This window comes from Halichoeres trimaculatus, unplaced genomic scaffold (genome assembly GCF_033239565.1).
Source record: "Halichoeres trimaculatus isolate MK-OKI-2021-1 unplaced genomic scaffold, fHalTri1.1 fHalTri1_scaffold_9, whole genome shotgun sequence".
Lineage (NCBI taxonomy): Eukaryota > Metazoa > Chordata > Actinopteri > Labriformes > Labridae > Halichoeres > Halichoeres trimaculatus.
In genome coordinates this window covers 2,045,359-2,058,033 of record NW_027437188.1, presented here as the reverse complement: position 1 = coordinate 2,058,033, position 12,675 = coordinate 2,045,359, and the positions used below count along the sequence as shown (strand labels likewise).

General features: G+C 40.8%; 2 protein-coding genes across 2 annotated transcripts in view; one reads left to right on the top strand and one right to left on the bottom strand.

The window, feature by feature from the left end:
* The window catches only part of LOC141797666 (alpha-2-macroglobulin-like), a 31,586-nt gene extending 27,281 nt beyond the window's left edge, over window positions 1-4,305 (bottom strand). The window contains 4 exon segments of the mRNA XM_074679264.1: window positions 1,213-1,265; window positions 1,579-1,729; window positions 3,910-4,090; window positions 4,220-4,305. Of these exon segments, the coding sequence (XP_074535365.1) occupies window positions 1,213-1,265; window positions 1,579-1,729; window positions 3,910-4,090; window positions 4,220-4,305 (471 nt within the window).
* Window positions 1-12,675, top strand: part of LOC141798106 (coiled-coil domain-containing protein 106-like) — a 114,430-nt gene that overhangs the window by 88,380 nt on the left and 13,375 nt on the right. The window lies entirely within an intron of this gene.

Below are 12,675 nucleotides of genomic sequence, written 5' to 3'. Positions count from 1 at the left end.
TGCCATGTTCGTACAGCAGTTTGTATGTTCATCACATACAGCCTGCCAGGGATTTTAGACATTTAGGGCTCTAATTTCGTAGACCAGGCGCAGGCGCAGGTGCAGGCGCACCTGCCCTGCGCTGGCCTTCGCCGTGCACACAGGGCGTGACCGGCGCACTTTGCAAGTTTCCTGCAGTGCCAAGAGAGGCGCAGTCCAGGCGCAGAGCTGCACGTCCACGCCTCCCTCCGTGCAAATGGCAAAGAGGGAGGAGAAAAGCCGTGAGTGGGTTTAACACAGCCGAGCGCTGTTTTCACCAATCAAATGAGCGCCTCTCCTCGCCTTTAAATGCCCTGCGGCCGAGGCGCAGCGTCTGATTGGTCTGAGTGATCTACAGCACCGCGGAGAGAGTGCTGGTAGCGGAGACGGTCAGAGCCGCTGTGCCTGCAGCAGGTCAATGGACAGCGGGGCACATCGGAGGACACGACGCGCATCACTGTGTGGGCCAGCTCCCGGGACAGATGTAATCTGTTCCTTTGTCATTAATAGGAGTAAAAAATTAAGAGACAGTTACACAGCTGGCTTATCCATTCAGAATACTTTTGATCCACCTGCACTCCTGGTTTGTTATCGGCAAATAGCAGAACCTTTGGTGATATACTGTATACTCTCCCAGTGTCTCCACCTCATCCTCCTTACAACAATGTACTCCATCTTTTTAGATCAGGTTAAAAATAAAGACTAAAACAGAGAAATATAGGAAATCACGGGTAAATCCTGAGTGACATACATTTATTTCGTCTCTTTTTTCTTTGTCATTTCTCTCCCTCTTTTCTTTGAATTAAATGAAATAAGAGAACCAGATATACTCAGTATCAGATGTTAAGGCTGTTTATTGTTTAATTGTAAGATGTGCATCAAATTTCCAGCTGCCGTCAGGTTAACTTTCCATTATGATAAACGGCTTTAATCTGACATTGGATGTGACAGGACAGTTAATATAGATATAAATGTATATGCTGGTTCAGACGGTTACATTAAATAGCGATTGCTGTGATTGTTTATTGTATTAAAATGTGCCTGACACTCTGGAAACCTGCCTCTGAGGCTTTGATGACATGTGCGCACATGTGCGCCTGTCACCAAATTACAGCTGCGTGGGGTTTTGCTTCCCATCCTTAATTCATCCTTTATAAGAATGAAAAAGGAAAGAAGAGGATGTTGATTACTCACCAACAGATGGGCAGGTCTCAACTTGCTGTCCAGTGAGATGACTCTGAAGTGCACTGAGAGATAAACAGAGGGCTTACTCGCACCTTCCCAGGGTTACTTACTGTCTGCTGTATTCATGTTTTGATGAACTTTGAGTCTGAATGGTTCATTTCTCTATCAGCACACACTAAACAGGGGATGATTTTATTAAACTTACGAGTCACTCATTGTTAATATTTCCTTTGAAATTTTAAGAAGCCTTTTCCTCCATCTTGTTATCAGTCCTCTTATCTGTCACCTTCCTGTTTTAGCAGTTGTCACAAACTCTCATATGGATTGTTGAAAACAGAACCCAGCTGTTGTCACAGATAATCAGATCATTGTTACCTGTTTGCCCTGGGAGGTAGATGGGTTTATCTGTTTGGACGAATGTGCTGGGTTGGTAGGATTTGATCATGACTCTTCGGACTTCTTTTGAGTAAAACGTTTGTCCTCGCACCTCCACCTCCAACTTTCGAACCTCCTTCACAAGAGGCACCTGTGAAAGAATCAACATAAAAATAATTCAAACTCAGCAAAAACTGGATCGGTTTTTAAATGTTTATGACTTAGTTTTATTTGAAACTGTTTTATAAGACTAAATATGAGCCACATTCATCTGACAAGGAAAATGTTAAATTTCAACATATTAAGAGACAAAAATGAGGCCTGAATTGATTTAAAAGAGTAAAAAAAAATCCTCTGGGAGGTAAGAAAATGCACCTGCTTTGTCTCCTTTTATTAAGATAGAGTTATTCTTATTTTAATAAACTGAAGCAGTAACTCTTTTGACCCTTTGGCAGATTCTTTCATGCAGTTTAGACCTCATTTTTGTCTAATAACATCTTGAAATAAGACATTTCTCTTGCCCTGTCAGGTGAATATGGCTCATATTAACTCTGATAAGTCAATCTATATTTAAAGAAAGGTCATAGATACTTGAAAAGGTTTCAGTTTTTGATGTGAAACTAGAATATTTTATGTGAATTAATTCTTTATTTCAGTTAATAAAGTAAAAAATAAATTTAAAAAAAAAAGATAAAATATATATTCTTTTTTAAAGATTACATACCTGTAGGCTCACACTGTCAGTTTGTAAGTAGTTTAGTGGCCGTTTATATTTAGTGCAGCTAGCAGCATGTCCGTAACGAGTAACGTTAGTGAATCCTGGATAGCTGTGTCCTGCCAGTCATCTATCAAGCAGAGCTAACGCAACCTCACTCTTCATTTTACTGATAGACTCAAGTTTGAACAGAGCACTGCAGAATAACTGCTGCATGTGGGTTGGAATAGACATTATCACAAACAGCTTAGCCCCTGTGTTATAGCGTGATATAGCCCTAACTTAAGGCTAATTAACCTCAGCTCAGGCTGTATGACACAAACCAAATTTGGAGTTGATCCAATACAAAACCTCAGACAAGTTGGCATGATAAACCTGGCCAAAAAATTTCAGGCCTCTAGTGCAAAGTAGCCCGAGGAGCTGCAATTTTCAGCCACTGTGGGGCGCTATGAAACATCTTTTTTTGTGCAAATACTGGATTCATAAATTTTTCGCTGTGAGCGAATTTTGTGGCTGGGTGCATTCGCGTTTATTTCAAGTGAAAGGCACGCAATTTGGGGTTAAATGCCCAGGAAGAAAAATAAACTTGAAGGTTTCAAGAGGGCCTTAGTCGCACCTGCAGTTAGCGGGCTCGGGCCCTAATAACCTCTTAATTATTAGGCGCTGATAATCTCTTTTTAAAGGGGCTGTAAGGAGTTTAAAAAGTGATCTTGAAAAAAAGCTCCCTTCTTGATATATGCCTGATCGTAATTCACACTATAAAATTATATTATCTATGTTTTTTTCTGCTGAAAACTTTTTCTGTGATTAATTTTGTAGTGATGGTGGACAAAGGAGCCTAGGTATCAGACAGAAAAAGGATAGTAGAGCAAAAAAAGAAGCTTAATGAGAGAACCCGAGCTAAAGGCTTATGTGATCCCTTACCTCAAATTAAAAAAATCAAAACCCTAAATTTTATGGAAAATCTGAAAGCTCTATCAGAAGTTAGCACATTAATTCCTTTCTTTGGCAGTCAATATGAAACATTGCTTATTTCTGAGTGAAGCATAAAGCAATAGAAATTCATTAAAATACAACAACCTTTTTACGCCATAGATTTTGTTCTTTGAGGAACAAAACTGATTTTTTTTTTTCTAACACATACTGAGTCTTTCACCGTGTAATAAATTACTGATGTATGAATAACTTTCCAACCTTTGGATTCTGATCTCAATAAGTCAGTTGGGTGGAGGGGACAACTTCACCATAGTCACCATTTTGTTGTGGATTAAAAAATGGTAAGTTTTATTTCAAATGAATATAAAAAAAAAACATCTAAAGACAGATTTTTTTTAATTTTATGCATTGTCTTTTTTTTGTTTTTGATTTGTTTTTTACGTTTACCCCCTGTGCCAGTGACATGATCTGAGTAGCTAGCTAAACTAAGTGCTTCAGACAGGAAATCTGTTGACTGAATGTGAGGGATCACAGTCACATTAGGGGTGAAGTTACTGCTGGTTAAGGTTGAGAATCCCTGATTTAGGGAGCCAAACTCAAGGACTCAGCTTAGCTTTCAGAACCCCCCCCTCCCGAAAAAGAAAACGACAACAACAACAACAACAAAACACTTCACTGACCTGGAACTTGATGCATTTGTGAAACTCCATACTGGACATCTCCTCCATCAGGGTAATATTCTGCTCCTTGGACCTTAAAGTGACGGTTATGACCAAAGTCTCGTTGGGCTTCATGAGACTAAAACAGAAAGTTGTTTCAGCTCCGGCTTCGATGACCGCAGGGATGGCTACCATGTAGTGCCTACACAGGTTAGAAAACACACAGTAAAAATTTGATACACCAACAATCAGTTTTCAAGACCTCCCCCAGCTGTTTTTTTCTCTTTGCGTTTCTTAGACATGTTACGAGAAACATCTGAATTTGACTTACGGCCCTGGGGCTGCCTGAGCTACACACACCAAACCCAGGCTGACAAACAATGTCCATATCCACATCTGAACCCCAGGACGACCCATGGCTGACTGTGATGAGTCTCAAAGACAGTTTGTGTTAAATAAACTCTGCCAAAAATCAATAGACCTCCCCCCACATCACACAGACCCACTCATCATTTCTGGGTAGCTTTTGAGTCAATCATTCACAGTAAAGACAAAGTCCTCATTTAGGTCAAAGTCAGGCCTCAATCAAGAATTCAAGAGAAAAATCTCATCACACTTTTTCATTTTAGTCAAGTTTTGACACAGTGGAGCTGAAACGTTGAGCTGATAGGGAAAAACAACATTTCCACAAGATTCCACCAGAGGCTGGCTCCAACTGCAGGTCAGCATCCACTAGACTCCATTTAAAACTGATCAGTGACCAGTGTTGAAATGAAGCCAACATGAAAGTGAAAAAGAAAAAAACTGCAGATCCCCTGGTTTCCACTTGCAAAGAGCTTTCTTTAACTCACTCATTTACAAATATTGAGACCGACGGAAACGCGCTACTTACACTCAACAAAAATATAAACGCAACACTTTTTTTTTGGCTCCCATTTTTCATGAGATGGACTCAAAGATCTAAAATTCATTTCAGATACACAATGTTACTATTTCTTTCAAATGTTGTTCACAAATCTGTCTAAATGTTTGAAAGTGAGCACTTCTGCTTTGCTGAGATAATCCATCCCACCTCATGGGTGTGCCACATCAAAATGCTGATCTGACATCATGATAAGTGCCCTGGTGTGCCTCATACTGCCCACAATAAAAGGCCACTCTGAAATGTGCAGTTTTGTCTCACAGCGAAATGCCACAGATGTCCCAAGCATTGAAGGAGCGTGCAATTGGCATGCTTACAGCAGGAATGTCAACCAGATCTGTAGCTTGTGCATTGAGTGTTCATTTCCCCACCATAAGCCGTCTCCAAAGGCGTTTCAGAGAATATGGTAGTACATCCAAACGGCCTCACAACCGCAGACCAGTTGGGTTGTGTAACATTGAGTGACAATATCATCAGCCAATCAAATTTTGATGTGTTTTCTAAAGAATGCCTCAGGCAAGCGAGGTTTCTAGTGCTGGTCTGGGCGTTGCCATTCAAACAAGGGCGTAGGTTTGCATAGGGACGGTAGGGACATAACACTACCAACTTTTCAGGAGGCACAAATTGTCCCCACCAACTTTTAAGCAACTTTTTGCATTATATAATGAGTTCAGTTGTATAGGGAATTTAGATTGTCTTTCCATATGTTGTAAGGATAGAATTGACCCTACCGTTATTAAGTGAACTATTTTCATAATGTTCAGACTTAAATTTACCCTTTTTCACTCGCTGAATGAGCCGGTCCATATTTTTTTCCTCAAACGCACGTTAGATTGGCTAATGACTCCCCCCCACCGACACACACACACGCACACGCACACTCACTCAGCCACGACAGAAATACACGTCGGCAACATGCCGCCTCCTACGCAGAGGAGGGATATTAAAAGTTTTTTTCGGCCAGCAGCAGCCACTGTAAGTAATGTAAAAAGACGTCAATGAGGAGGTGGGGAACACACCACTAAATTTGATACTGAAAGTCCGACCTGCATCAGTTAGCAAACTGCGCATGTGCAGTACTCTCTAGAGAGCTGATTCCTTTCTTTGAGGGGCATGCGTAAACAAAGTCTTCGTCAGTTCAGAGGTCATTACAGCCACACAGCGCTATCTGGAGTGACACAGACTTCAGCAGATCATCCATATCTAACCCAGAGTGGACTATGATGGAATGTTGGTGAAAAACATGAGTTTTTGAACGATTAATGCAGTTAGGAGGAGCTAGGAGCGGTGCTGTCTATGAGTTTGGCTGTGCTTGTGGACAAAAGCAGTAGTGTTTTACCTGAAGGAAGGCTCCATTTTTATTTATTTTTGTTATTCTCTAAGACGTTTTTTCAGTTATATTTAATTTATTTATAGGACCGACAATGTTGAGTGGTCTTAAGACAAATGTTTATTTTTGGATTCAGTTAAGAGATTATTAACAAGTTTTTACTGTGTATGTTAATATATTTTAAGTTGTGTTCAAATATTGCAATTTAGATTCAATTAATTAGGTTCATATTTGTGAGAAATGTAGCCCTGACCCCCGTTCACCCAATCTGTTTGGTCTTATCAATGTCCCGTCTCCAGCAAAAAGTGTACATGCAGGTTATGCTGTTATATTGTCCCTACCAATGTTGAGACCAAACCTACGCCCTTGCATTCAAATGAGCTTGACTGGTTGGCCCATGGTCTGGGGTCCATTTCAAAAACAATAAACTCAAATTCTGAACTCTGAGTTGATCTACTTTGAGATAGAAAACTCTCAGTTTTCGGTTTTAGAACAGCTGATTTTAATTAGTTCAATCAACTGTTGAGTTAAGCGTGTGCAGTCCAACCATAAAAAGACAGCATCAATGGAGCCCTGATTCACTGACGAACCATGGCAACAGAAAGGAGAAGGGACATGTTTTTCACCCCAATTCAATCAAAAATTTTAATGCGCTCACAGGAAGAGTTTGATGTTATACAAAAAAAACTTGTTTGCACAGAAACGCAGTGTAACATACAGTATCTGCTGGGAAGTGAGCGCATGACTGTGAGCAGTAACGTTTCAAATGTAAGGACGGATTGAGTTGTGTATGTAAATGATTTAGGTGTGTAATGGTACCGCTTGAAAAGGTAATTGTCTGAAATTGCGAGCACATCAATGCGCGGTCTGATGATCAACTCCTGACTTCTCCGCACAGTAATGCTACACCTTCATCCATGGGATTGTTCACAAAAGGATGTCAGTAAAAAAGGTTGGTAGCAGGCACTGTGCCTGATAAACTACTGACTCTGATTTTTTTAAATGATTTTTTATGGATGTGCTAACTAAAAACAACAAAGACTTTGGGACTGCTGGCCCTGACTGAAACACCACCGTGTACTACTGTAAATAAATAAATAAATCTAAAATTTAACTGAGCAGTGTAGTAGAGCACCAAAAATTGTACTGTAAAGCTTTCTTATTCAGTAATTTGACATTCAGAATGTAAATAATGAATATTTTTGTTTTAAAACAGAATAGAACTTTATTTATATGCAACAAGTGCAAGACATTGCAAAATTTTAATTATATAGTCCACATTACAACACTACCAATGTCTGCATATTCCTTTAAAACAAAACATGTAGACTTATATTAGTATTCGTTGTTATTGAAATCGTATAATTTTGTCAAATCATACAGCTGCAGGTGTTGTCGGCAGCTGCTTAATGTAACTAATGAAGTAACTTGTAATCTAACTTAGTTACTTTTGAAATTGAGTAATCAGTAAAGTAACTAAGTTACTTTTTAAAGGAGTAATCAGTAATCAGCAATCAGATTACTTTTTCAAGGTAACTGTGGCAGCACTGGCCCCTAGTGGACTCCTGTGGTATGTTACATTTGCTTTGGAACTGGGAGGTGGGGAGTGGAAATGACATCATCTCCCACTTAAAAGTGTTCCAGTTGCCAAGCTGGAAAACCTTGCCATAATAGCAATACTTCCATATATAAACATAGAATAAAACTATGTATACAGCTGATTTAGTGCAATAAACACTGGTCAAAAATGCCAAAATAAACACAGTATAACAGGAGCTTAATTACTGTTGACACCTCGGGCAGCCATCTTTGATTGTGAACTTGGAGGCGGTGTGGATCCACCAACTTCCTAGTTGAAAATTTTAATCCAGGGGGTCCAGTAGAAATTTCCCACTCAGAACTTGTAAATTCCGACTTCCTGGAGGATGAGTACAGGTAGTGGTGGAGAGGCAAATTGCTACATCGTTTGGTATTTTTTTCCATCAAAGAAAAGAAAGCATGTCTCATTCTAATGTAAGTAAATTCACTTAACCACATTAGGAGTAAATGAAAACAGAAGATATTTAGTGCACCAAGCAGTTATGATAGCACGTACTTTTGTGTTTTTCTGATCGGTAGATAATAAATGACATATTTGTCATTACCTGGCTAACAACTCCTGCTAGCTAGAGAGCTGAAAACAACCATCAGACGTAAAGTAACTGTGATGGTTTGTGCTAAACCAACTGTAATTTTAACAGGACCCAGAAGTGAGGCGGAGGCAGAGGAAGCAGTTTGAGGGAATTTATTAAATCAGAGAGATATGTGGATGAATCCAGAGTCCCAGCTTGAGAGGCAGTGATCCAGAGAGTGAAGGTGAGAGACTGAGAGAAACTGTCCAAATCCCAGAGAGTTGAGGCTGTGTGGCTGAGGTTGGGCTGCAGGAGGTTTGCTCGTGGAGGCACTGGAAAAATAGACAAACAGGGGATTAGAAAAGGGGACATAAGCTTAGAGCATAAACTAGAAATCTTTGAAATATTCAATTCACGAAGATGGCCACTGAATGAGCAGGAATACTCTGGCGCCGGGCCCCACTCCAGCCAGAGCTTAAGAGCTGGAGCTGCTGATTGGGATGAGATGCAGGTGTGTAAGAGCAGCCCAACAGAGAGGGGAGGAGGGAGACTGGGAGCAGTCCACCAAAGCAGCACACATGAATCACCACAGTAACGTTCGGTTCTCTGCAAGAACCCTATGCTGACGGGGATCGTTAGGTCTCCTGGTTCTTCTTTTTGGCAGCCCCCCTGTAGCTGACAGCCTTCTACAAAGAAAAATCATTTGCATTGATTTCCTCTTCATCCAGCCCCAGTGAGGACCTACTGCAAAGAAAAAACAAACAAACTGTGAGAGTTTGGTTAACCAGCAGGTTTTTAGGAACACAAGAGGAGGCAGGGGCAAAACAGGTCTGAGGGTTTTTATTGAAAAAGGTTTATTTGAGTGAGGGAGAGAGTGTGACTGTAGGTGAGTGGCTGTAGGTGAGTGGCTGCAGGAGCGATCACAGAGGCACTGGAAAAAAACAGAGAGACATAAAAAGCATTATTCTAAAGGGGGATCCACAAAAAGACACACAGGCACAAAACACTAAGATACTTAAATTTGGCCTGATTACCACAGTGAGAGCAGGAATCAACTGGCGCCGACCCATCCCTCCAGCAGAGCTTAAGAGCCGGCACTCCTAATCACCAACTCAATGAGGGTGTGCGAGGTGCAGCCGCGGTGAAAACCTGAACAGCTGCTCAGGGAGGGGAGGGGGGAGAAGAGAGAGCAGGCTCACTGCAGCCAGGATCACCATACAAACAAAAGATGTATGACATAACATAAATAAAGTGCAAGAATAAAGAGTGTTTATATTGCTAACATGAGAAACATTTGAACACGGTATGTCAATAAACTTTAAAATCCTTGCATCCAACTGTTGAACAGCTGCCTCTGGAACACTGTTGCTCTTCAACTCCACTATTCCGGCTGGAGAGAAATCATCATCTCTGTGAAATAGACAAGAAGTATAAGACAAACTTTTTAAATTCCACTCATGACCACTCTGCAAACAAAAGTTGATCTACAATACCAAGTAGATAAGGTTACTACTAAGGATACTACTAAGGTGTGGTTAATACCTACAGTTATGTGTACTGTACCCAAATTATTACTATTATTATTATTATTATTATAATTATTATTATTATCATTATCATTATCATTATCATTATTATTCATTCATTCATTTATTCATTTTCCGAACTGCCTATATTGTTCAGGGTTACGGGTGGTTGGAGCCTTTCCCAGCTGTCATTGGGCGAGAGGCGGGGTACACCCTGGACTGGTCGCCAGTCAATCACAAAGCTGACACACAGAGACAGACAACCATTCACACACACACTCACACCTACAGACCTTTTAGGCCCCGTTTACACAACGCCGAAAACGGTCGATTCCGCAAACATTTCGTTGCGTTTTGGCCTTCCGTTTAGACGAGACCACGTTGCGTTTTCAGTGAAAACGCAAACTTATGAAAACGCTCCCCAGAGTGGAAAGATCTGAATCCGCTCCTCCATCCAGCTTCGTGTAAACACAGAGCGGAGCGTCTCAGGGTGAAACGCTGACGTCACCGCATGCGCACTCGCAGTTTTAGGTGAAGGCTCCGCGCTCAGCCACATTTCCAGTTGAGCCAGTAGTTGGCGGTAATGCGCATTATGGTTGGATTGCCGACCGTCTCACACAACAAAACGGCAGAAAAAGAAAGAACAGAAGAGGAGACTTCTCCTCCTGGAGTCGTATGAACGCGGATCGTTTTCACACCATCCTCATGTAAACGCGGGTGGCTTTTGAAAACGCAAAGGAAGAATTGTTGCGGGAGTCTCCGTGTAAACGGGGCCTTAGAGTGGTCAATTAACCTAATGAGCATTTTTTTTGACTGTTGGGGGAAGCCAGAGAACCCAGAGAGAACCCACACATGCAACAAGACAACATGCAAACTTCACATAGAAGGGCCCACTGGCCAAGCTGGGAATCGAACCGGTGACCTTCTTGCTTTAAGGCTGCAGCGCTGACAGTTGCGTCACTGTGTATAGCCCTATTGTTATTATTATTACTATTATTATTGTTATAATTATTACTACTGCATCTTCATTACTATCTCATATTTTTTTAGTGAATATGTTGTTGATGTCCTTTACTTGTACTTCTCATTTGTCCCCCATTGTGATTTTATGATATCTACAATATTTATGGTCATCTCTTCAAACGTTGATCTCAAATAGCAGGCTAAAACACGACTAATATCACAATAACAAGAAGCAGGCCGGTTGAGTGGTGCTAAGAACTCCAGCTGCTTTTTCATTGTTTTCTAAATAGACTGAGTGGTGTCCAAAGACTGAATAACACCCAGTTGTTTCATTCAACTCTCTCAGTGAAAGCTTACGGTCATGCGCATGGCGCAGCATCACACCTCTTCTGGGTTCTTGTCCAATCATTAATTTCGGAACAAAATATATGATTGAGCGTATTCATTGCTGCCCAGCCGCTGATACAGACCACGGACATTTCTCATCACAGTGTCAGTGGACTATGTGGATGACTTGCTATCAGTGTATGGATGACTTTTTGACAGCTATTTACAAAAATGCTTAAAAAAATATGACCTACCCTACCTTTAAAGAAGTGCAGTTTTTAGCACTTCAAGCATTTTTCCACTGGAGGTTGCAGCTTGGTTGGTACTCAGTTAATGGTTGTTAATATAAAACTCTAGAACTAAATAAAAAACTATCAGGTCATAAAATCACCCTGTGCAAAATGTGTGGGCACAAATGAATGAGCAGAACAGAACAGACTGGAGCCAGGCAGTAAACAAACTCTTTTAAGGCTTCTTTTTCAATGAGCATGTATGTGGCTTCTGGGTCTTTTGCAGTTCGACTCAAGTGGACACTTAAAGAACTGCAGGTATAGCACTTCTTATTTGTTTGTCTGTTTGCCTTCCACACTAGGAAGCCAAAAGTAAAACATACAGGAAATAAATATTATGAGTCACACTTTTCAGCTTGTATAAGTGTGGAAAGAAAAGTGAATGAGAAAAGAAAAAAAGCACATTGGATGACCTTTAAAGGTGGGCTGGAAATTTTTCAACCAGAAACTGTGAAGAGCTATACCAAACTCTTGAACCTGTGTCTTCACAATAAAATGTGGAAAAATCATAAAAGTGACTTAAAAATTAAAGCTTGGATGATTTATTTCAAAACAGCTGCAAAGAGACCTGTTGCTGCAGCTGGTAGGAACTATTTCTTTTGAAAAAGTTTTTTTTCTTTTTTTTTTCAGTGATAAAAAAGGGTTTTTTTTGTTGAGTTGTTTAAACTTTGTTATTAAGTAGAATGATTTTCTGGGTTGCGATGAAAGAAAGTAAGGTCCCTGGACTCTGTCAGGATTTCTGTCTGCTCTGACAGCTTTCACTGTACATGATCCCTACCAGAGCTGTGACCTTTGTCTGTTAATTCAGTCCATCTGTGTTTGGACTGGTTATGAATGCATCCCAAACTTATACGATCCACCTCTAAGGTGTTCCATCGTAAAAGCTGTATCTCTTGACTTGCAACAGGCGCCCTTTGACCTGTGTGGGATGCTCCACAGTAAGCAAACCTTTGCGGGTTTCAACACAGCAAAGTTAAACACCCACCCATTTTTGCCTGAAATAAGAGCTGAGCTTTCAGAGCAGCAAAGTCCAACATGTAAACTGGAACACAGCGGGCAGAGAGAGCTGGGAGGAAAAGAGAGGAAGACTAACTCTTCACCACTTCATCAGGATTGACTGCAGATAGGATGCAGTTGCTCTGTTACCAGATCTGGCCTGGAAATAACCCAATATGGTCCAAGGTGTCAGCACCATGTGGTCTCACTGGTTTCAGGTTAATACTCCTGTCAGAAAACAAACAGAGGCTGCTCTTTGTGTCATTACATGAAAGTCTGTGATAGCAGGCAGGAGCCACCTTTACAGTGTGGTGAAAGAACT